This window comes from Tachysurus fulvidraco, chromosome 20, assembly GCF_022655615.1.
Source record: "Tachysurus fulvidraco isolate hzauxx_2018 chromosome 20, HZAU_PFXX_2.0, whole genome shotgun sequence".
Lineage (NCBI taxonomy): Eukaryota > Metazoa > Chordata > Actinopteri > Siluriformes > Bagridae > Tachysurus > Tachysurus fulvidraco.
This window is the reverse complement of record NC_062537.1, coordinates 402,909-424,286: the sequence shown is the minus strand read 5'-3', so window position 1 is coordinate 424,286 and position 21,378 is coordinate 402,909. Positions and strand designations below refer to the sequence as shown.

The window sequence follows — 21,378 nt, the reverse complement described above, 5'->3', positions numbered from 1 at the left end:
GAGAGGTTTCTTAAGAAATTAAGATTGACGCTCCTCTGAGCCAATCAGATCTCGTGTTTCAGCTTTTCTCGAGCCCGTGTGTTCGGTTGTGCCCCTGTCGACCGGCTGGAGGACGTTGGAGTCACAGTGATACAGGAGCGGCTCTGAGGATCCATTTTATTTTGATTTGTAAAGACACACAAACAGAACACAGCAGACATGTTGTCCCGCATCGTCAGACCTTCCGCCAGCATCGTGCGCTGTTTATCTACAACTTCTCAGGTAAAAAAGAAAAAGTCACGCAGTTAGCAGTGTGGCTAAAAGTGTGTGAGGTAACAGGGGTGAGAGTTAGCAGTGTGGCTAAAAGTGTGTGAGGTAACAGGGGTGAGAGTTAGCAGTGTGGCTAAAAGTGTGTGAGGTAACAGGGGTGAGAGTTAGCAGTGTGGCTAAAAGTGTGTGAGGTAACAGGGGTGAGAGTTAGCAGTGTGGCTAAAGTGTGTGAGGTAACAGGGGTGAGAGTTAGCAGTGTGGCTAAAAGTGTGTGAGGTAACAGGGGTGAGAGTTAGCAGTGTGGCTAAAAGTGTGTGAGGGTAACAGGGGTGAGAGTTAGCAGTGTGGCTAAAAGTGTGTGAGGTAACAGGGGTGAGAGTTAGCAGTGTGGCTAAAAGTGTGTGAGGTAACAGGGGTGAGAGTTAGCAGTGTGGCTAAAAGTGTGTGAGGTAACAGGGGTGAGAGTTAGCAGTGTGGCTAAAAGTGTGTGAGGTAACAGGGGTGAGAGTTAGCAGTGTGGCTAAAAGTGTGTGAGGTAACAGGGGTGAGAGTTAGCAGTGTGGCTAAAAGTGTGTGAGGTAACAGGGGTGAGAGTTAGCAGTGTGGCTAAAAGTATGTGAGGTAACAGGGGTGAGAGTTAGCAGTGTGGCTAAAAGTATGTGAGGTAACAGGGGTGAGAGTTAGCAGTGTGGCTAAAAGTGTGTGAGGTAACAGGGGTGAGAGTTAGCAGTGTGGCTAAAAGTGTGTGAGGTAACGGGGTGACAGTTAGCAGTGTGGCTAACAGTGTGTGAGGTAACAGGGGTGACAGTTAGCAGTGTGGCTAACAGTGTGTGAGGTAACAGGGGTGACAGTTAGCTGTGTGGCTAACGATGTGTGAGGTAACGGGGTGACAGTTAGCCGTGTGGCTAACGATGTGTGAGGTAACTGACATTACACACTCCTCTACAGCAGTATTTACAGTCTGCTGAGTTCATCTGTGTTTTATATCTAAATAAACTTTACACATGAGTTACAGCAGGCAACAGCTTATTTACATGTTTATTAGAATAGATAAAATACTCTCTTTTTTTAAAAATAAAGTTCACTCGTCATTAAACCTCAAAGTACATTTTTAAACTTTTGAAAATAATTGTAACTGATTATTTTCGATACCGAATTTACACTAATTAATGGCAGAATGAGGAGTTTTTACAGCACATGGAGTTTATATCGCAGATGGACAGAAAGATAAATTAGTGCATTTCAGCACAATTACTAGTTACAGCCTTCTATAAGACATGAAAGGTCCTAATAGTGCATAAGACTGCCAAAGTTTACAGAGTATAATAGTGAACGTTACATATAACGGTCTTGTTTCACAAATGTCTTTATTAAGATAGTCAGTATAAGGAGACGATGTGGTCTCAACTTCCCCACATTCGAGCTGTACAGGGATTAATCCAACTAATGGGCAAAGAATCAAGGTCTAAAGGTCAAAAGGTTAACACACACATACCACACCATGAGGTTTCAGTTTGCAGTACACGGATGTGGCACAGAGAGGAGTGTAGGACTGCTGCAGGGTGACGTCTTCCTGTTTAACTGCACGTCTCATTTTATTTCCCTGTAGAATAATGCAAAGGTGGCGGTTCTGGGAGCATCAGGTGGAATCGGACAGCCACTTTCCCTCCTACTGAAGAACAGTCCTCTGGTGAGCGAGTTGTCCTTGTACGATATCGCTCACACTCCCGGAGTCGCTGCAGATCTCAGCCACATCGAGACCAGAGCAAAGGTCACGGGTACGGAAATGTAACACGAAACAAATCCAAATAACATTTTAATGTTTATTCATTCAACATCTAAAGATTCAGACCCCTTACTATGTGACCTTGGAAGATATATTTAGATATAAATGTTTTATAGGTTAACATGCTGTGTGTGTGTGTGTGTGTGTGTGTGTGTGTGTGTGTGTGTGTGTGTGTGTAGGTTATATTGGAGCTGATCAGCTGGGTGCGGCTCTAAAGGGATGTGAAGTGGTGGTTATTCCTGCCGGAGTTCCCCGTAAACCTGGTGTGTGTGTGTTTTTGATTAGTTATACAGCTCTAACAATGACTGTGAGTCTTGACTTGTTTTCATGACAACCAACTAACCAAACATTGGATTTCATAATGTTTGAATAGATTTTATAAATATTAATTTAAATGGTAAATTTATATTGTTCATAGACTGTTTATTTTCTATTTCTTCTTACTAATTTGATTCTATGTCTGTATTTCTTTTCAATGTACAGTAGTACAGTTTTGCCCATGTGCAGGAATAACAGTGTTACAGTGCTCTATACACCTGCACATTCTACAGTGTTAAGTGTGTGTGTGTGTGTGTGTGTGTGTGTGTGTTTCACAGGTATGACGCGTGATGATCTGTTTAACACAAACGCCACTATCGTGGCCACTCTGGCTGATGCGTGTGCCCGTAACTGCCCTGAGGCCATGATCTGCGTCATTGCTAATCCTGTGAGGAACCTTTTAATTATTTTTTAGTTAACTTAATCAGTCCTCTTGCTTACTGCTGTAGTGAGATTCTCCACAAACACCAAGCAAAGATCAGGAAGGACACATACAGAGACAGCAAGAGTTAATAACATTCAATGTAAATAAATACAAGATTAATTCAGGCAAAGTTAAGGATGATAATCACACATGCGTCTAAAGAGTATTCATTACTGATGCGTGTGTGAGCTAGTGTTACTGTAGAGGTGTTAAACAGAAGTATGTTTGTTTTTCAGGTGAACTCCACCATCCCCATCACTGCAGAGGTGTTGAAGAAGCATGGTGTTTACAACCCTAACAGAGTGTTTGGAGTCACAACGCTGGACATCGTCAGAGCAAACACATTCGTTGCTGAGCTCAAAGTCAGTCACATGTCAAAGTGATAATGATAAACTCTGACCTGATCTCATATACACACACACATTATACAGATGTGTGTTTCAGTCCTGTGATCTGTCTTCCTGTAGGGTTATAGTGTAGTTTAAATCCATAGTGTAGTTTACACTGCTGGATTTTATGATCACTCTTTTAAAGATGATGTTTTTACGTTCTTGTTCATCTGTTTATCTGCAGGGTCTCGATCCAGCTCGTGTCAATGTGCCTGTTATTGGAGGACATGCTGGAAAAACCATCATCCCTCTGATTTCACAGGTAATTAGAAAATAGAAAATAAAGGGAACCCTGTAGCGACCACCCTGCCTTTAGTGATAACCAAATAATCAAAAGCAGACAGCTGAGTTTCCTTACAATCATTTATCAGTCACGTATCTAACACTATAGCAATCTCCCTAGTAACCAAAACTATTAGCATAGCAACCAACTAGGAGCACTCTAGCTACCATCTTTAATGTTCTAGCAATGTTGTAACCTTTATGTTTGAACGCTTAAACCCAGCTTTCCTAACGTGTCCTTTAACACAAGCTGTTGGAAGACGCTATCTCTGTGATGAGTCCTGTGGGATGTTCAGTGTGTTGTGTTTATGATCTGACTGGTGTTGTGTTTGTGCTGTGTAGTGCACTCCGAAGGTGGAGTTTCCCACCGATCAGCTTTCCGCTTTGACCGAGAGAATTCAGGAGGCAGGAACTGAGGTGGTGAAGGCCAAAGCTGGAGCAGGTACAGATTCATTCATTTGCTTTTTTTTTAATTATATAGGTTCATCACCAGGATGCTTTTTCTACACCGGTAATTTTTTTCACCACAGACTGTGGATATCTGTAGACAAAATCTTACACCCAGGCCGAACAGAATCTTGTGTGATTGTTCAGATTTGGTGTTTTTACCTCAGATTTATACTAAATGTTATAGGAATAAAATCAGCTTCTGCTGTTTCAGTGTTTCTTTCTGCTTCCTTTCTCAGATTATTCTTATAAGTATGATGTCACTGACTGGGAGATGGGGATGGTCAGAGGATAGGGTTATTAGTGTGTGTGTGTGTGTGTGTGTGTGTGTTCAGGTTCTGCCACGCTGTCGATGGCCTATGCTGGAGCTCGCTTTACTTTCTCTCTCCTTGATGCCATGAACGGGAAAGAGGGAGTGGTGGAGTGTGCATTTGTGCGATCAGAGGAGACTGAATGCAAATACTTCTCCACACCTCTTCTGCTCGGGGTACGACACACACACACACTGATCCTCACTCACGAGGTGTAAAGAGAAAGACATAATGCAGCTTCTCAACCTCTTCTGTGTGTATTTCAGAAAAACGGCATTGAGAAGAACCTGGGTCTGGGGAAGATCTCTGCATTTGAGGAGAAGCTTGTGTCGTCTGCTCTGGCTGAGCTAAAAGGTTCTATCAAGAAAGGAGAAGATTTTGCGACCAACTTCAAGTTGTGAGCCTCTGATCCATGACTCCATACACCAAACATGTTTATTTATAAAAATCAAGTCTAAAATTCTCACACGATATCTGATTTTTCTCATGACTGAAATGCTGCGACTCAGATGATCAATAAACAGTCGGCTTCTCCCACTTCACACACACGTGGTTGTGTTTTTTTTTACATTTGTCTGTGCAGACGCTGATCATGATGTGCTGAATAAATGTCTGTACTGGTCCAGTCTAAATTAAATAAAATATTATGAGAACTGATAAATGACTCTGTCCAGTGCAGTAAAACACATTATACACACACACACACCTCCCTGCTTTAGTGTAAGTGCAGTAACACAAGTGTGAAAATAAAAAGAGCATGAATTCTGAATGAACTGTTTGTTTTATTTCTAACTCACGTAAAACAAGTTGCTGTCATGTTAAGTTTTACAGTCTGACTCTTTTTTCTGAGTTAGATGATTCGACTCCTCACCAGCGCTCTGTTCTCAAATGACTCACTTTCAGGTTTGACAAAAAGGTGTGTGATTAAATCGTCCTTGTACCGTGAAACTGTAAGAAAAATGTTTTGTTTTCTTCAGAAATGGGAGTCAGTTCCCTTAAAGACCCGGCATCACAAACGACACGTCACTGGTCCTCAGTAATCCTGATATCAGACCCCACACTGACCAGGAACAACACGCAGTTAGAGTTCAGTTAGAGTAAAGGAGTGAAATCTGAAACATAATCCCAGGTAACATGTCAAGGAGAAAGCTCGTTTCTGATTGGTTATCCCGTCCTGTCAGAGGGATTTACATTAATGCATTAATGCATTTCACTAAAAATCCCCCGATTACATCCTGACACGAGACCTGAATAAACAAGTCACAATTTTTTAAAAGTTTGATTAATAGTTGGTCTAATTGGTGAGTTTATGATCACCGGTGAGAGAGATGCACGTGATTAAATTGTCTCTCCCTAATTGGGCGGATCAGTAAATTGTCCACCAGGTGGCGCTGTAACTGTGATGTTCCTCTGAGTAGATTGTATGATGGGGAGACAACAGGTCGCGCGCGCACAGGTGACCGGAAATCCAAACAATCACGTGGTGATTCCGATGGGCTCGAGCAGGGCTCTGGGCTAGCAATTAAGCCGCATTTCCGGTTTGTCTCGCGTCGGTTTTGAGTTGTAAACAGCGCTGTTTTGATCATGCCGGCTCTAACGGAGGAGCGGGCGCGCGTGCTGGCGGTGGTGCGCGCGCTAAAAGCGGTTGGTGTGCGCGTGAGGAACTGGAAGAGCTTCCTGCACTCAGAGAAACCACCTGAGCATGTAAGATAAAATCTTAGTGATGTCTCTCTCTCTCTGTCTCTCTCTCTCTGTCTCTCTCTCTCTCTGTCTCTCTCTGTGTCTCTCTCTCTCTGTGTCTCTCTCTCTCTCTGTCTCTCTCTCTCTGTCTCTCTCTCTCTCTGTCTCTCTCTGTGTCTCTCTCTCTCTGTGTCTCTCTCTCTCTCTGTCTCTCTCTCTCTCTCTCTCTCTCTCTCTGTCTCTCTCTCTCTCTCTCTCTCTCTCTCTGTCTCTCTCTCTCTCTCTCTCTCTCTCTCTCTCTGTGTCTCTCTCTCTCTCTCTCTCTCTCTGTCTCTCTCTCTCTCTCTCTCTCTCTCTCTCTCTCTCTCTCTCTCTCTCTCTCTCTCTCTCTCTCTCTCTCTCTCTGTGTCTGTGTATCTGTGTCTGTCTCTGTGTGTGTGTGTGTGTGTGTGTGTGTGTGTGTGTCTGTCTGTCTGTCTGTCTGTGGGTCTTTCTCTCTGTGTGTGTGTGTGTGTGTGTGTGTGTGTGTGTGTATCTGTCTGTCTGTGGGTCTTTCTCTCTCTCTGTGTGTGTGTGTGTGTGTGTGTGTATCTGTCTGTCTGTGGGTCTTTCTCTCTCTGTGTGTGTGTGTGTGTGTGTGTGTGTGTCTGTCTGTCTGTGGGTCTTTCTCTGTGTGTGTGTGTGTGTGTGTGTGTGTGTGTTTTTAAAGGCAGGAAAGTTTTGTACTGTAAATAAAAACAGAACTTTCTGCTTGTTAAAGCTTTAATATTAACAACAGAACTATTTAAATGCTGTGTGTTCAGCAGATAGACAGTAAAGTAATACATCTACGTCTGACCTCTGACCTCTGACCTTTCAAAAGCAGGAGACTCCTCAGCAGCAGCAGCTCTTTGCCTTTGGTCGTGATGTGCAGCTTCTCCCTCAGTGTCACGTGGCTGAAGTCGACGGCTCTGTGCCGCTGTAGGTTCAGCTTTACTTTCCTCCTGCCCTGTCGGCCTGCTTTATGGATGCTGATCAGTTTGTGTTTGTTTCAGGTTCTTGGTGGAGGCCTGTGAGTATTTATCTCAACACATCCACACTGAGGGGATCTTCAGGAAGACCGGTTCTCTCTGTCGCATCCGAGCTCTGAGGGTAAAACTCATTCAGCTCTGTGTGAATTCTGCATCACATCTCAGGAGTGAGGAGTTAACCTGGGAGTTTGTGCTCCTCTGTGTGAGGGAGCATCATGATCTAAAGCAGTTCATCCTGCTTTGTTCTCAGCTCAGAACATCACGCTGTGTGTTCACCAAGCAGACCTTAGCCCTGAACCGGCTGATTGCTGCTCAACCTTTAAATATTTAAACTTTTATTCCTAAGATAAATATAAATAGTCTGTAATGTAAAAATGTTGCATTGAGACTTGATTGTTGGTTCAGATCATGACGGAAACCCGACCAAGTGACTTCTTCTTCCCTTTGGTCTGATAGTCGGATCTGGAGAAGGGCAAGCGGATCTTCCTGCCTCCCCATGATGCTTTGCTGCAGCCATGTGACGTGGCGTCGGTGCTGAAACAGTTCCTGCGTGAGCTTCCTGAGCCGCTGATCGCAGGTGAGCTGCAGGTGGCGCTATGCCACGCCCAGACTCTGGAGACGGGTGCGAGCGAGAGAGCCACGCTACTGCTCACCTCTCTGCTTCCCCCGGTACACATTCACACCCTGCGCTACTTCTGCAGCTTCCTCAGGCGTGTTGCACAAAGGTACGCTTCTGCATCTGTGTGTTTATTTTATTAATGCACTTATGATTGATAACGCAGTAGTGTGTGTGTGTGTGTGTGTGTGTGCGTGCACAGGTGTGATGAAAACAGGATGGAGGTGAGCAGTTTAGCGCTCGTCATGGCTCCTAACCTGCTGCCGTGTTCACCTCAGTCGTGTCGTCTCACCGTCCTCACAGAGAAACAACTGGAGCAGCAGGCTGCAGCCATCAGGATCCTCATCGCACACGCTGAGCGCATCGGTTAAACCTCCAGCTCATTATTACATTAACTCTTTACACCACAGATTAAAGCGGTTCTGTGTTTTTAATTGGAGTGTTTTTCTAAGGAGTCGTGCCCTCGTTTGTACTGGACACACTGGGAGCAGCAGAGGCGAGTGATTCCACTCCACCACTAGAGGGAGCTTTACTGAACAAGAGAGCCAGACTGGGAGTGTACAGCAGCCTGTGTAGACAGAGGAGGAGAAGTGTTGGAGGTGACCGTTAGCGTCCGGCTCAAACTCTGGAATGTTGTTCTGCTTTTGTTTAATGCTTCTGTTTCTTTTAGAGATGTTTGTGGATGCTTTTTCTAAACTGAAGCCCAGCCGGACGCACACCGTCCCCCCTCTGTCCTTAGACGCCTCATCAGGTACAACAGCAGCAATCGTCAGACCCTGAAAGTCTCTACTGTTAGACATTTAGGTGTAAAAACGCCACTGCGTTGTTGTGTTAGTTTACTGGAGGTCTAGTGCTCAGGTGGTCATGAGAGATCTGTATTGTGAGAGAAGTTTAATGCTCATGCATGTAAAGTCCAGCGTTTATTAAAATGTTGAACAGGACCTCCGCTCAGTCCCACGCCACTGTCTCCTACCACGGTGAAGCGCAAAGTCTCAGAGGACGAGGCGATCGGATCAGCACGAAAGAGGTCAAAACGTTTAAAACCTTCCACATTGTTCTGTATTTTTACTTACAGCCTTCATCTTCATCAGATTAGTTTGTGATGATGATGATGATGATATCATGGGTTCTGTGACACTGATCATATGCCTTATGAGTTTGCAGGCGTTCGCTGCACGACCTCCGTGCTGACGTGCAGTCCATCCGCAGCCAGTCGACAGACGGTGAGTTGACCACAGCAGGATGAGATCAGATCACCTCCTGCAGTTTAAACATAAAGATCAGATTTAACGCCCGTCGAATACAGCAAGACGTTTCACTGTTTATTAACACAGACATGTGAATAAAGACATTTAAAGAGACCTGATGTATGTAATCAGATTTGACAGAAGGTCCAAGTCCTCAGGAGGTGAAGAGCAGCGACGAGTCACAGCGCGGTGTGTCAGAGACGACGGGTAAAGTACGAGTGCAGAGGAAGTCGCATCGGTCAGTTTCTGCATGTGTTGGTGCACATGTCGGGGTGTGTTGGGGTGTGTACGTGCGTGTTGGGGTGTGTACGTGCGTGTTGGGGTGTGTACGTGCGTGTTGGGGTGTGTACGTGCGTGTTGGGGTGTGTACGTGCGCGTTGGGGGTGTGTGTGTGTGTACGTGCGTGTTGGGTGTGTGTGTGTGTGTGTGTGTGTGTGTGTGTGCGTGTTGGGGTGTGTACGTGCGTGTTGGGGGTGTGTACGTGCGTGTTGGGGGTGTGTGTGTGTACGTGCGTGTTGGGGGTGTGTGTGTGTACGTGCGTGTTGGGGGTGTGTGTGTGTACGTGCGTGTTGGGGGTGTGTGTGTGTGTGTGTGTACGTGCGTGTTGGGGGTGTGTGTGTGTGTGTACGTGCGTGTTGGGGGTGTGTGTGTGTGTGTACGTGCGTGTTGGGGGTGTGTGTGTGTGTACGTGCGTGTTGGGGGTGTGTGTGTGTGTACGTGCGTGTTGGGGGTGTGTGTGTGTGTACGTGCGTGTTGAGGGGCGTGTTGGGGGTGTGGTGTGGTGTGGGGTGTGTACGTGCGTGTTGGGGGTGGGTGTTGTGTGTGTACGTGCGTGTTTGGTGGTGTGTACGTGCGTGTTTGGTGGTGTGTGTGTTGTACGTGTCTGTTTGGGGGTGTGTGTTTGTGTGTGTTGGTGGGTGTGTGTGTGTGTGGGCGTGTGTGGGTGTGTGGTACGTGCGTGTTTGGGGTGTGTGTGTGTGTTTGTGTGTGTACGTGGTGTGTGGTGGTGTGTGTTGTGGTGTGTGTGTGTGTACGTGGGTGTGTGTGTGTGAGATGTGTGTGGGGTGTAGTGTGTGTGTGGGGTGTTGTGTGTGTGTGTGTACGTGCGTGTTGTGTGTGTGTGTGTTGTGTGGTGTTACGTGCGTGTTGGTGTGTGGTGTTGTGGGTTTGTGTGTGTGTGTGTACGTGCGTGTTGGGGTGTGTGTGTGTGTGTGTAGTGTTTGGGGGTGTCGTGTGTGTGGTGTGTGGTGGGTGTGTGTTGTGTGTAGTGGTGTTGTGGGGTGTGTGCGTGTGTTGGGGTGTGGTGTGTGTGTTGGTGTGTGAGTGTGGTGGGGTGTGTGTGTGTGTGGTGGTGTGTGTGTGTGTTGCGGGGGAGTGGGTGTGGTGTGTGTAGTGGTGTGGGGGTGTGTGTGTGTACGTGCGTGTTGGGGGTGTGTGTGTGTGTACGTGCGTGTTGGGGGTGTGTGTGTGTGTGTGTACGTGCGTGTTGGGGGTGGGTGTGTGCGTGTTGGGGGTGTGTGTGTATATACATGCATGGTGGGGGTGGGTGTGTGCGTGTTGGGGGTGTGTGTGTGGGGTGGGTGTTGGGTGTGGTGTGTGGTACGTGGGTGGTGGGGGTGTGGTGTGTAGGGGTGTGTGGGGTGTTGGGGGGGTGTGTGTGGTGTGGGGTGTAGTGAGTGGTGGGGGGTGTGTGGGGTGGAGTGTGGTGGGGGGTGTAGAGGGGGTGGTGGGGTGTGTGGTGTAAGTGAGTGTGGGTGGGGGTGAGTGGGGTGGATGTGAGTGAGGTGTTGTGTGTGTGGGTGTTGTGGTGTGTACGTGAGTGTTGGGTGGTGTGTGTGTGGTGTGGTGGGTGTGGTGTGTGTGGGGGGTGTCGGTGTGAGGGGCGTGGGTGTGTGGGGTGTGTAGAGTGTGTGTGGGTGGGTGTGCGTGTGTGTGGGGGTGGGGAGTGGTGTGGGGGTGTGTAGTGGGTGTGGGGGTGGGTGGTGTGGGTGGGTGAGTGGGGTGGTGTGGGGGGTGATGTGGTTTTAGGCGGGTCGTGTGACGGCGGTGTGTGTGCGTGTGTGACGTGCGTGGCTGTGTGGTGTGTGTGGGGTAACGCGTGTGTGATTGTGCGTGTGTGACGTGCGGTTGGTGGTGTGTGTGGTAGTGCTGTAACGTGTGCGTGGTTGTGTGTGTGTGTGGTTTGTGACGTGCGGGTTGTTGTGTGTGTGTGTTTTTGTAAGTGTTACGTTGCGTGTTTGTGTGGTGTGTGTGTGTGTGTCGTGCGTGTGATGTTGTGTGTGTGTGTGTGTACGTGAGTGTTGGCGGGCGTGTCGTGTCGTGTTGGGGGGTGTGTCGTGCTGTGTTAACGGCGTGTGGGCGAGCGTGTGGGCGTGTACGTGCGTGTTGGTGGTGTGGTGTGTGTACGTGCCGTGGGTGCGTGGGTGTTTTGTGGACGTAGCGTGTGTTTGTGTGTGGGTACGTGCGTGATGTGTGTGTGACGTGTGTGTGTGTGTGTGTGTGACTTGCGTGTGTGGGGGTGTGTGGTGTGGGTGTAGTGTGTGTGTGTGTGTGTGTGTAAGTGAGTGTGTGGTGTGGTTTGTGTGTGGGTGTGTGTGTGTGGTGTGTGTTAATGGTGTTGGTGGGTTTGTGTGTGTGTGTAAGTGCGTGTTGGGGGTGTGGTGTGTGTGTGTGTTTTGTTGTAAGTGGTGGTTTGGGGTGGTGTGTGTGTGTACGTGCGTGTTGGGGGTGTGTGTGTGTGTGTGTGTGTGTACGTGCGTGTTGGGTGTGTGTGTGTGTGTGTACGTGCGTGTTGGGGGTGTGTGTGTGTGTGTGTGTGTACGGAATGTGTTGTGTGTGTGTACGTGGGTGTGTGGTGTGTGTTTTGTGTAGTGGTTATGAGGTTGGGGGTGTGTGTGTGTACGTGAGTGGTGTGGTGGTGGGTGTGTGTGTTTAAGTGTGTGGGGTGTGTGTGTGTGTGGGTGGTGGGTGTGCGTGGTGTTTGGGGTACGTGCGTGTGGTGTGTGTGTGTGTTGTGTGTGTGACGTGAGTGTTGTGTGTGTGTGTGTGAGACGTGAGGTGTGGGGGTGTGTGTAATAAGTGCGTGGTGGGGGTGTGTGTGTGACGTGCGTGTGGGGGTGGGTGTGTGTATTACGTAGCGTGGTGGTGTGGTGTGGTGTCGTGCAGTGTTGGGTGTGTGTGTGGTGTGGTGTGTACGTGAGTGTTGGGTGGTGTGGTGTGTGTGTACGTCGGTGTTTGTGTGTGTGGTGTGTGTGTATATACCGGCATGTGGTGGGGTGTGCGTGTTGGGGGTGTGTGTGTACGTGCGTGTTGGGGGTGCGTGTGTACGTGCGTGTTGGGGGTGCGTGTGTACGTGCGTGTTGGGGGTGCGTGTGTACGTGCGTGTGTGTGTATGTGTACGTGCGCGTTGGGTGTGTGTGTATGTGTACGTGTGTGTGTGTTTGTGCGTGTTGGGTGTGTGTGTGTGTGTTTGTGCGTGTTGGGGGGGTGTATGTGTACGTGCGTGTTGGGGGGGTGTACGTGCGTGTTGGGTGTGTTTGGGTGTGTGTGTGTGTGTGTGTGTGTGTGTGTGTGTGTGTTTCACTTTCACCACAAAGGTTGAGGAATCAGATTAAATGTAAAGTCCCTTTTTTCCCCGTAGCGCTCCAAAGCAGGAGGATCATCGTGCACGTCGCAGGAGGAGATCTCTCCGGTTCTTCTCTGTATCGAGCAACAGCGAGAGTCCTGTACGCACACACACACACACACACACACACACACACACACACACACACACACACACACACACACACAGAGAAATGTGAATACGTTTGTGTGGTAATGAACACTGTGCGATTTCTCAGCACCAGGATGCCTTCAGGTCGATTCCCCCTCACTTCCTGTTGGTGTTGAACTCTAATGCTGTCCTTCTGATTGTGCATGTGGTCGTTTCTCAGCAGGTTCTCAGTGTGACGCCGTGCAGTGATTCTGAGACCTGTTTGAGTTCCTGCAAAAAACTCTGCGTCAATAAGACGGCTCTGTTCAGCTCGGACAGCGACTCGTCCCTGAAGATCCCCTTAATCCTGATCGAGGAACCGGGACGAGGTGTGGAGCTTCTCTTCTTTTTACTGTAATATTTAAGGACCTTTAAATCCTGGAGGCACAAGCTGACTTAATCAGAAGCTTTGTGTCAGAGAAGTTCTGCAGTGACACAGACAGGACGCACCACGTACAGACTCAGTGATCTGCTCCTGGTTCATGTTCACTGTGGCCTCCTAAAGATCTGGAGCAGATCATCTGACATTTCTGTGATGTTTACATTTGTTTGTGTTGCAGTCGTAATCGGCAGTGAGGTGGACGACGATCCTGAGCTTCTCAACTGCAGCTTTATAGAGAATCCTGACTATGTATCTGGGTCTGAGTCTGAGGAGTCGTTACGAGGACGTCAGCAGCAGGACAGCGAGCAGGTGCAGGATGACGACCACTGGGTTTTGCTTGACGACGGAAATCCAGATGTGATCGTGGAATATAACATGAATCGCAGCCAGAGACAGGAAGAGGAAAGTCTAAAGACAGAAGGTGGAGTTAAGGTGGAGGAACAGGAAACTGTGACCCATAACAAACCCAGAAAGAAGAAGAACATCTCTCAGAAGCGTTCTGGACCACGTCGCTCCATCAGCATGCCCGAGGTGGCTTTAGATCCACATTCAGACAAAGTAGATGAAGTTCAGCAGGAAGTCGGTACAAACGAGGCCACGTTTTATGATGACATGTGGTCCACGTCTGTCAGTCTGCCTCTCAAGAAGTCTGGAGGAAAAGGAAAGGAAGGGCGAGAGCTGAGGAGGAGGAGATACGGCACGTTTCACGAGCAGCAGAAGAAGGAGAAGGGCCCTGATTCGGATCTAAAGAAGGCGAATTTTCGGCTGTCGATGGCTGAGAGGTTCCGGAGCTTCAGCGCTCTGGCTTCGTTTCTCAGAACGCCGACTGTTCGTCTACGCAGACAGGGAGCGAGGAGGTTCAGCCGCTCCTTCAGTGATGAAGCTGTTCAGGAGGATCAGCAGGCCTTCCTGGAGCTAAACGATGAACTGACAGACTCCGAGGAACCCAATGAGGAGCTGCGTCCAGAGCATTTACCAAGTCCTTCTACTCCTTCGTCTCCTTCAGAAGATCAGACTTTGATCGGAACGTCACAGAAGTCAGAAAATGATGAGAATCAGCAGATTAATGAGTGTGTGATGCTTCAGATGCTGAAAGTGGAAAACTTGGACCTGGACTCGATGTTTGAGCAGCAGTGTCACATCTCAGAGTACGCCGTCCACTCTGACTCCAACTGGGACGTCCAGCTCGATGGCTCCACGCCGTCGAGTCAGAGGAGGGCGTTGTTCACGTCCCCTGAAGACCCCAGAGCTTTCACAGCTTCTGAAACCGAGCCGCCGTCTGTGCAGTGTGAGGCGTCTCCGTGTGACTCCTTCGGCTGCCTGACGTTCGATGGTGTGTTTTCCATCAGCAGTGTGAGTGAGAAGTGTTCGCTGACCCTTGACCTCTCACCACCAACCTTCCAGTTCAGACCTCCGGGCTCCAGGAGGCACTACAGAGACTCTCCACGTTGGCCTTCTCACCAAGTGCGCATGAGCACGTTTAAACCGTTACCTTTCTGACAGCTCTCTCACTCTCTGTCTCTCTCTCTCTCTCTCTGTCTCTCTCTCGCTCTCTCTCGCTCTCTCTCTCTGTGTTTTGCCCCATGATTAGAATATACGTGTGTTTTATATTCAGGACAATCACACACACTCTTCTGTGCTTTTACACTGTAATAACTTTATTAAATAATCTGTGCCTTTTATTTTACTGTAATGTTTCTGTTCTTAATAAAAATGTTTGTTCTCGTTATCTGTATTTTCTTATTTTTGTCCTTTCTTTTTGTTATTAATCAAAAGTTGAGTTTAAAGTCCAAATGACCTCCAGAGTGTCTTAGAGACGATCAGAGAAAGTGTGTGTGTGTGTGTGTGTGTGTGTGTGTGTGTGTGTGTGTGTGTGTGTGTGTGTGTGTGTGTGTGTGTGTGTGTGAGAGATCCACCCACTGCTTGTGGACAAAAAAAGAGAAGGTCCCTCTCTGAACTGTAGCTAAAGAATGTCCAACACACACGCACACACACACACACACACACACACACAGAATGCAGGCTTGGGCAGTGAACAGTGTGTGAGACAGTTTGTGTGAGTGATAAAGGGAACACACCATGGCTGAAGGTGGGGAAGGAGATGAAGAGATTCAGTTTGTACGGACGGTGAGTACGGTTCACATTAAAGTCACTGATTAAACAGTCTGTCCTGATGTTTAATTTGCTTCTCCAAGAAGGTTCAGTAGCAGGTATCTGCCCCATGTGGCCTACTGAACACAGTATGGGGTAAAATCCTAAACTTACTTATCTTTCAGCGATGAAACTTAGAAAAGAGTGTGAGGAGTGAGATCCTGGACCCTCGTGGTCTCCTGGTGTTTGAACAGGTTTTATTTAGTGAGGTCTGTAAACATGTCCTGATGATCAGTTGCTCTTCACATCCATCACCATATTTACTCTGTTCCTGCTTCTGGGCTTCGTTTGGAGGAAGTCAGGATAAAGACAGACGTCTTCTTCACCACAGACAAAGACCTCAGGAACGTGTGAGCAGGAGAACGCTGACCTGAGGACTGAGATCATTTCATTATTACTGAATGGACATCTGATCTAATCTAATCTAATCTAATCTAATGCATGAAGCTTCAGCAGCAGTAACATACAGCAGAATATTTATTCTTATATAGTCATGTTAAATATAACACCGTCAGCTGGATCATGTTTCCTTTGCTACAGACTGGCAACAACAGGTGTGTGGCATTGTTATCTATTTATAATAGGTCTGAGAAACACACACACACACACACACACACACACACACACACAGAGGCCTGTGAGCTGTGATTTATGACCCTGATACCAAAATGGCTTTGTCTGTTTTTTTTATGAAACATCTCCTGAGTTCATGCTGCTATCAGAACTGTCTGGAAAAGAAAGAGTGAGCAGTTTTTATGAGCAGGTCCACGATCAGTTTTTATGAGCAGGTCCACGATCAGTTTTTATGAGCAGGTCCACGATCAGTTTTTATGAGCAGGTCCACGATCAGTTTTTATGAGCAGGTCCACGATCAGTTTGATGTTTATAAGTTCCACTAAAATCTGGTTTGATTGTCAAAGCAGTAAATTAAATAATTTGGAGAATAAAAGTAATTTCCCCTTTAATTGGCATTAGATCTTCTTGGAGATGTTCTACTGTTGGTGGAGTGACAGTGAGATGATGGGACCTGGAGCTCTGAGACACAACAGTGGTTTAAAGTGACTCTTTCTCAGCTCTATATTTACTGACAGGACGGATTAGTGACTCTCTCACACACAGCTGTGTCTATTTAAACACCGAACGACACGCTGGAGGGATTTAATGACCGTGTCCATGGAGATACAGTACAGTGTGTTATTGGGAGCTGTGATTGTGGTTAATGTGGTGCTTATGGAGTCACACTGAGGAGCTGGATGTCTCTCTAGACTCAGACCATCATCACAGGGACATTCAGGGTCTGATGACTGCCATCCATCTGTAAATCACTGCCATGACATCACATCATCTCATCATCTCACATCATCTCACATCATCTCATCATCTCGCATCATCTCATCATCTCTCATCATCTCACATCATCTCACATCATCTCACATCATCTCCATCTCACATCATCTCGCATCATCTCATCATCTCACATCATCTCACATCATCTCACATCATCTCCATCTCACATCATCTCTCATCATCTCATCATCTCACATCATCTCACATCATCTCATCATCTCACATCATCTCACATCATCTCACATCATCTCATCATCTCACATCATCTCACATCATCTCATCATCTCATATCATCTTGTGTGTGTGTGTGTGTGTGTACAGGAGGATCAGGTGGTGCTGCAGTGTACAGCCACTATACTGAAGGAACAGATTAAACTCTGCTTGTCCTGTGAGGGTTTTGGAAATCGACTCTGCTTCCTCGAGGCAACATCTAATGCTCAGGTAACTGCATGAATGAATGAGACATGGTTCAAAATGAGAAATCAGTCAGCTAGAAGTTTGTAGATAAATAACGTGATTTCTGGATTGTTTGTATTGTTCAGAATGTCCCACCTGATCTGGCCATTTGTGTCTTCATCCTGGAGCAGTCGTTATCTGTACGAGCTCTACAGGAGATGCTCTCTCACACCAGCGAGGTGAAGAACACACGTCATCCTGAACCTAATAAAGTCAGACACGAGGCAGTGGGGTTGTGTTCCTCAGCTCCTTTATAGGAAACATGTAGAGATGTTTCACCTGAACACACTGATGTGACATTAACACGTGTAGAGATGTTTCACCTGAACACACTGATGTGACATTAACATGTAGAGATGTTTCACCTGAACACACTGATGTGACATTAACATGTAGAGATGTTTCACCTGAACATACTGATGTGACATTAACACGTGTAGAGATGTTTCACCTGAACACACTGATGTGACATTAACACGTGTAGAGATGTTTCACCTGAACATACTGATGTGACATTAACACGTGTAGAGATGTTTCACCTGAACACACTGATGTGACATTAACACGTGTAGAGATGTTTCACCTGAACACACTGATGTGACATTAACACGTGTAGAGATGTTTCACCTGAACACACTGATGTGACATTAACACGTGTAGAGACGTTTCACCTGAACACACTGATGTGACATTAACACGTGTAGAGATGTTTCACCTGAACACACTGATGTGACATTAACACGTGTAGAGATGTTTCACCTGAACATACTGATGTGACATTAACACGTGTAGAGATGTTTCACCTGAACACACTGATGTGACATTAACATGTAGAGATGTTTCACCTGAACACACTGATGTGACATTAACACGTGTAGAGATGTTTCACCTGAACACACTGATGTGACATTAACATGTAGAGATGTTTCACCTGAACACACTGATGTGACATTAACACGTGTAGAGATGTTTCACCTGAACACACTGATGTGACATTAACACGTGTAGAGATGTTTCACCTGAACACACTGATGTGACATTAACACGTGTAGAGACGTTTCACCTGAACACACTGATGTGACATTAACATGTAGAGATGTTTCACCTGAACACACTGATGTGACATTAACACGTGTAGAGATGTTTCACCTGAACACACTGATGTGACATTAACACGTGTAGAGATGTTTCACCTGAACACACTGATGTGACATTAACATGTAGAGATGTTTCACCTGAACACACTGATGTGACATTAACACGTGTAGAGATGTTTCACCTGAACACACTGATGTGACATTAACACGTGTAGAGATGTTTCACCTGAACACACTGATGTGACATTAACATGTAGAGATGTTTCACCTGAACACACTGATGTGACATTAACACGTAGAGACGTTTCACCTGAACACACTGATGTGACATTAACACATGTAGAGATGTTTCACCTGAACACACTGATGTGACATTAACATGTAGAGACGTTTCACCTGAACACACCTGAACACACTGATGTGACATTAACATGTAGAGATGTTTCACCTGAACATACTGATGTGACATTAACATGTAGAGATGTTTCACCTGAACACACTGATGTGACATTAACATGTAGAGATGTTTCACCTGAACACACTGATGTGACATTAACATGTAGAGATGTTTCACCTGAACACACTGATGTGACATTAACATGTAGAGACGTTTCACCTGAACACACTGATGTGACATTAACATGTAGAGATGTTTCACCTGAACACACTGATGTGACATTAACATGTAGAGACGTTTCACCTGAACACACTGATGTGACATTAACGTGTAGAGATGTTTCACCTGAACACACTGATGTGACATTAACACGTAGAGACGTTTCACCTGAACACACTGATGTGACATTAACACATGTAGAGATGTTTCACCTGAACACACTGATGTGACATTAACATGTAGAGACGTTTCACCTGAACACACCTGAACACACTGATGTGACATTAACATGTAGAGATGTTTCACCTGAACACACTGATGTGACATTAACATGTAGAGATGTTTCACCTGAACACACTGATGTGACATTAACATGTAGAGATGTTTCACCTGAACACACTGATGTGACATTAACATGTAGAGATGTTTCACCTGAACACACTGATGTGACATTAACATGTAGAGATGTTTCACCTGAACACACTGATGTGACATTAACACGTGTAGAGATGTTTCACCTGAACACACTGATGTGACATTAACATGTAGAGATGTTTCACCTGAACACACTGATGTGACATTAACATGTAGAGACGTTTCACCTGAACACACTGATGTGACATTAACATGTAGAGATGTTTCACCTGAACACACCTGAACACACTGATGTGACATTAACACGTAGAGATGTTTCACCTGAACACACTGATGTGACATTAACACGTGTAGAGATGTTTCACCTGAACACACTGATGTGACATTAACATGTAGAGATGTTTCACCTGAACACACTGATGTGACATTAACATGTAGAGATGTTTCACCTGAACACACTGATGTGACATTAACATGTAGAGACGTTTCACCTGAACACACTGATGTGACATTAACATGTAGAGATGTTTCACCTGAACACACCTGAACACACTGATGTGACATTAACATGTAGAGATGTTTCACCTGAACACACTGATGTGACATTAACATGTAGAGATGTTTCACCTGAACACACTGATGTGACATTAACATGTAGAGACGTTAGATTATATTCTCATGGTCCAGACTTAACAATCTCAGATGATTCTCTCTGTTTATTTACGTTTATTCCCTCGTTCTTCCCCTCCTTAGGATGTGGATTTGGATAAATGGGTATGTTCTGTCCTTCCCTTCGTCTTTTTGTTATTATATAATATATAAGTGCTAGAGTTTCTATCGCTGACTGGATTCTTATGACGTTTTCCTTTCTTTAAAGTCTTCACAAGGTGGAGGCCATCGGACGCTGCTGTATGGACACGCCATCCTGCTCAGACACACACACTCGGGCATGGTGAGTCTCACATCCACATGTACATAGGATCTCATGTTTCACACCTCATTCTAGCCGACTCTAATGTCTGGAGCAGTAAACACTAAACACACACCCAGTTCGTTAAGGAGAGGCCATTATCACCGGCTCTGTGTGTGTTTTGTCTGCTGTAGTATCTGAGCTGTTTGACAACATCACGGTCTCTCACAGACAAACTGGCCTTTGACGTGGGCTTACAGGAAGATTCGGCAGGTAATTAACACGATTCACTACACAACTAAGAGTCATTTAGTGTGTAGAAGGTGACGGGTCTGCTGTTGTGTGTGGGGCAGGTGAGGCATGTTGGTGGACGATCCATCCTGCTTCCAAACAGAGGTCAGAGGGTGAGAAGGTCAGAGTGGGTGATGACCTCATCCTGGTCAGTGTGTCATCGGAAAGATACCTGGTATTTATTCATCTGATCTTTTTTGACAAGCAAACAATTCGTTTTTCAGCTTTTAAATTCAGGTTGAAATTCGACTGAGGATCAGAAGCTCACTAGGACATCAGTCTGGTCCTGTTTCCCAAAAAAAAGCAATGAATTGATTCTGAGCTAATTGAAAAGGTTTCTACATATAAATGATATGAGGAATAAGTGTGTGTACAGAACAGCTGTATGGATCATTGTGTGTGTTTGCAGCATCTGTCCTATGCGAGTGGAGATCTGATGGTGGACGCCTCCTTCATGCAGACTCTGTGGAACGTCAACCCGGTGTCCAGTGGATGTGAGCTGGTTGAAGGTGAGTTAAAGGATGTTCACGCCTGTTTACTGACACTTCTTACACTCCAAACCCTTTTTTCTATCTTTTCACTCGTCACGTGTCTTTTTCTGTTTCACCGTCATCAGGGTATTTAACTGGAGGATACGTGCTTCGGCTCTTTCACGGACACATGGATGAGTGTTTAGCCATTCCTGCTGCTGACCAGGGGGATGAGCGCAAGTGAGTTACACACACACACACACACACACACACACACACACACACACACACACACACACACACACACACACACACACACACACACACACAGTCTCTAAAATAAATAATAACACTGGTGTGTGTGAAATGTTCAGAAATGCCCATTATGAGGGAGGAGCTGTGTGCAGTCATGCAAGATCTCTGTGGAGACTCGAGCCTCTCCGCATTGGGTAAAAGTTCACATCAGTGATTAATCTGGATTATTTAAATTAATGTGGATTTATTTTGCATTCTTTTATCTATTATATACATTTGAGATGATGAAATGAACACAATCTTTGCCCTGTGTTTTCCTCCTTGGGCCACAGATGGAGTGGTGGTCATATTAAATGGGGGCAGCCTTTTAGAGTGCGTCACATCACTACGGGGCGATATCTGTGTTTAGATGATGAAAAAGGGCTGTTGGTGGTGGATCCAGAGAAAGCGAATACACAGAGCTCTGCATTCTGCTTCCGAGCCTCAAAGGTACACACACACACACACACACACAC

The 21,378-nt window shown here is 46.2% G+C and overlaps 3 protein-coding genes across 13 annotated transcripts in view; all 3 read left to right on the top strand.

The window, feature by feature from the left end:
* The first annotated feature begins 83 nt into the window (after positions 1 to 83).
* mdh2 (malate dehydrogenase 2, NAD (mitochondrial)) lies at positions 84 to 4,748 on the top strand. Its single transcript, XM_027158537.2, has 9 exons — positions 84 to 261; positions 1,859 to 2,027; positions 2,215 to 2,298; positions 2,632 to 2,741; positions 3,014 to 3,139; positions 3,351 to 3,428; positions 3,791 to 3,890; positions 4,231 to 4,382; positions 4,473 to 4,748. Exons 1-9 carry the CDS (start codon positions 199 to 201, stop codon positions 4,605 to 4,607), a joined length of 1,017 nt encoding a protein of 338 aa, XP_027014338.2. The 5' UTR covers positions 84 to 198; the 3' UTR covers positions 4,608 to 4,748.
* An 872-nt stretch (positions 4,749 to 5,620) lies between these two features.
* On the top strand, positions 5,621 to 14,630 carry zgc:153345 (uncharacterized protein LOC566129 homolog). Of its 4 annotated transcripts, XM_047804755.1 has the most exons (14): positions 5,621 to 5,910; positions 6,749 to 6,846; positions 6,921 to 7,017; positions 7,353 to 7,621; positions 7,715 to 7,878; positions 7,965 to 8,111; positions 8,183 to 8,263; positions 8,452 to 8,539; positions 8,677 to 8,735; positions 8,892 to 8,997; positions 12,400 to 12,484; positions 12,695 to 12,842; positions 13,074 to 13,291; positions 13,334 to 14,630. In XM_047804755.1, exons 1-14 carry the CDS (start codon positions 5,791 to 5,793, stop codon positions 14,393 to 14,395), a joined length of 2,742 nt encoding a protein of 913 aa, XP_047660711.1. In that variant the 5' UTR covers positions 5,621 to 5,790; the 3' UTR covers positions 14,396 to 14,630. The 4 variants fall into 4 exon arrangements, with proteins under 4 accessions (XP_047660711.1, XP_047660709.1, XP_027014337.2 ...); XM_047804753.1 differs by having other exon boundaries at positions 13,074 to 14,630; XM_027158536.2 differs by having other exon boundaries at positions 5,622 to 5,910; positions 6,752 to 6,846; positions 13,074 to 14,630.
* A 260-nt stretch (positions 14,631 to 14,890) lies between these two features.
* The window catches only part of ryr1a (ryanodine receptor 1a (skeletal)), an 83,259-nt gene continuing 76,771 nt past the window's right edge, over positions 14,891 to 21,378 (top strand). For all 8 annotated transcript variants that reach the window (XM_047804752.1, XM_047804750.1, XM_047804747.1 and 5 more), the window contains exons 1-11: positions 14,891 to 15,022; positions 16,715 to 16,834; positions 16,936 to 17,028; positions 19,691 to 19,711; positions 19,815 to 19,889; positions 20,042 to 20,120; positions 20,201 to 20,313; positions 20,548 to 20,647; positions 20,755 to 20,848; positions 20,983 to 21,057; positions 21,196 to 21,352. In XM_047804752.1, the coding sequence (XP_047660708.1) occupies positions 14,975 to 15,022; positions 16,715 to 16,834; positions 16,936 to 17,028; positions 19,691 to 19,711; positions 19,815 to 19,889; positions 20,042 to 20,120; positions 20,201 to 20,313; positions 20,548 to 20,647; positions 20,755 to 20,848; positions 20,983 to 21,057; positions 21,196 to 21,352 (975 nt within the window). In that variant the 5' untranslated portion in view covers positions 14,891 to 14,974. The remainder of the gene's footprint in view (positions 15,023 to 16,714; positions 16,835 to 16,935; positions 17,029 to 19,690; positions 19,712 to 19,814; positions 19,890 to 20,041; positions 20,121 to 20,200; positions 20,314 to 20,547; positions 20,648 to 20,754; positions 20,849 to 20,982; positions 21,058 to 21,195; positions 21,353 to 21,378) is intronic.

What these genes read in the sequence shown, in the direction of transcription:
- mdh2 (XM_027158537.2), top strand. Translation starts at nt 199, where the DNA reads ATGTTGTCCCGCATCGTCAGACCTTCCGCCAGCATCGTGCGCTGTTTA. An exon ending in GTTTATCTACAACTTCTCAG is followed by an intron (nt 262 to 1,858) that starts GTAAAAAAGAAA and finishes ATTTCCCTGTAG; the next exon opens with AATAATGCAAAGGTGGCGGT. An exon ending in GACCAGAGCAAAGGTCACGG is followed by an intron (nt 2,028 to 2,214) that starts GTACGGAAATGT and finishes GTGTGTGTGTAG; the next exon opens with GTTATATTGGAGCTGATCAG.
- zgc:153345 (XM_047804753.1), top strand. Translation starts at nt 5,791, where the DNA reads ATGCCGGCTCTAACGGAGGAGCGGGCGCGCGTGCTGGCGGTGGTGCGC. An exon ending in CGAGCAACAGCGAGAGTCCT is followed by an intron (nt 12,485 to 12,694) that starts GTACGCACACAC and finishes GTCGTTTCTCAG; the next exon opens with CAGGTTCTCAGTGTGACGCC. An exon ending in GATCGAGGAACCGGGACGAG is followed by an intron (nt 12,843 to 13,073) that starts GTGTGGAGCTTC and finishes TTTGTGTTGCAG; the next exon opens with TCGTAATCGGCAGTGAGGTG.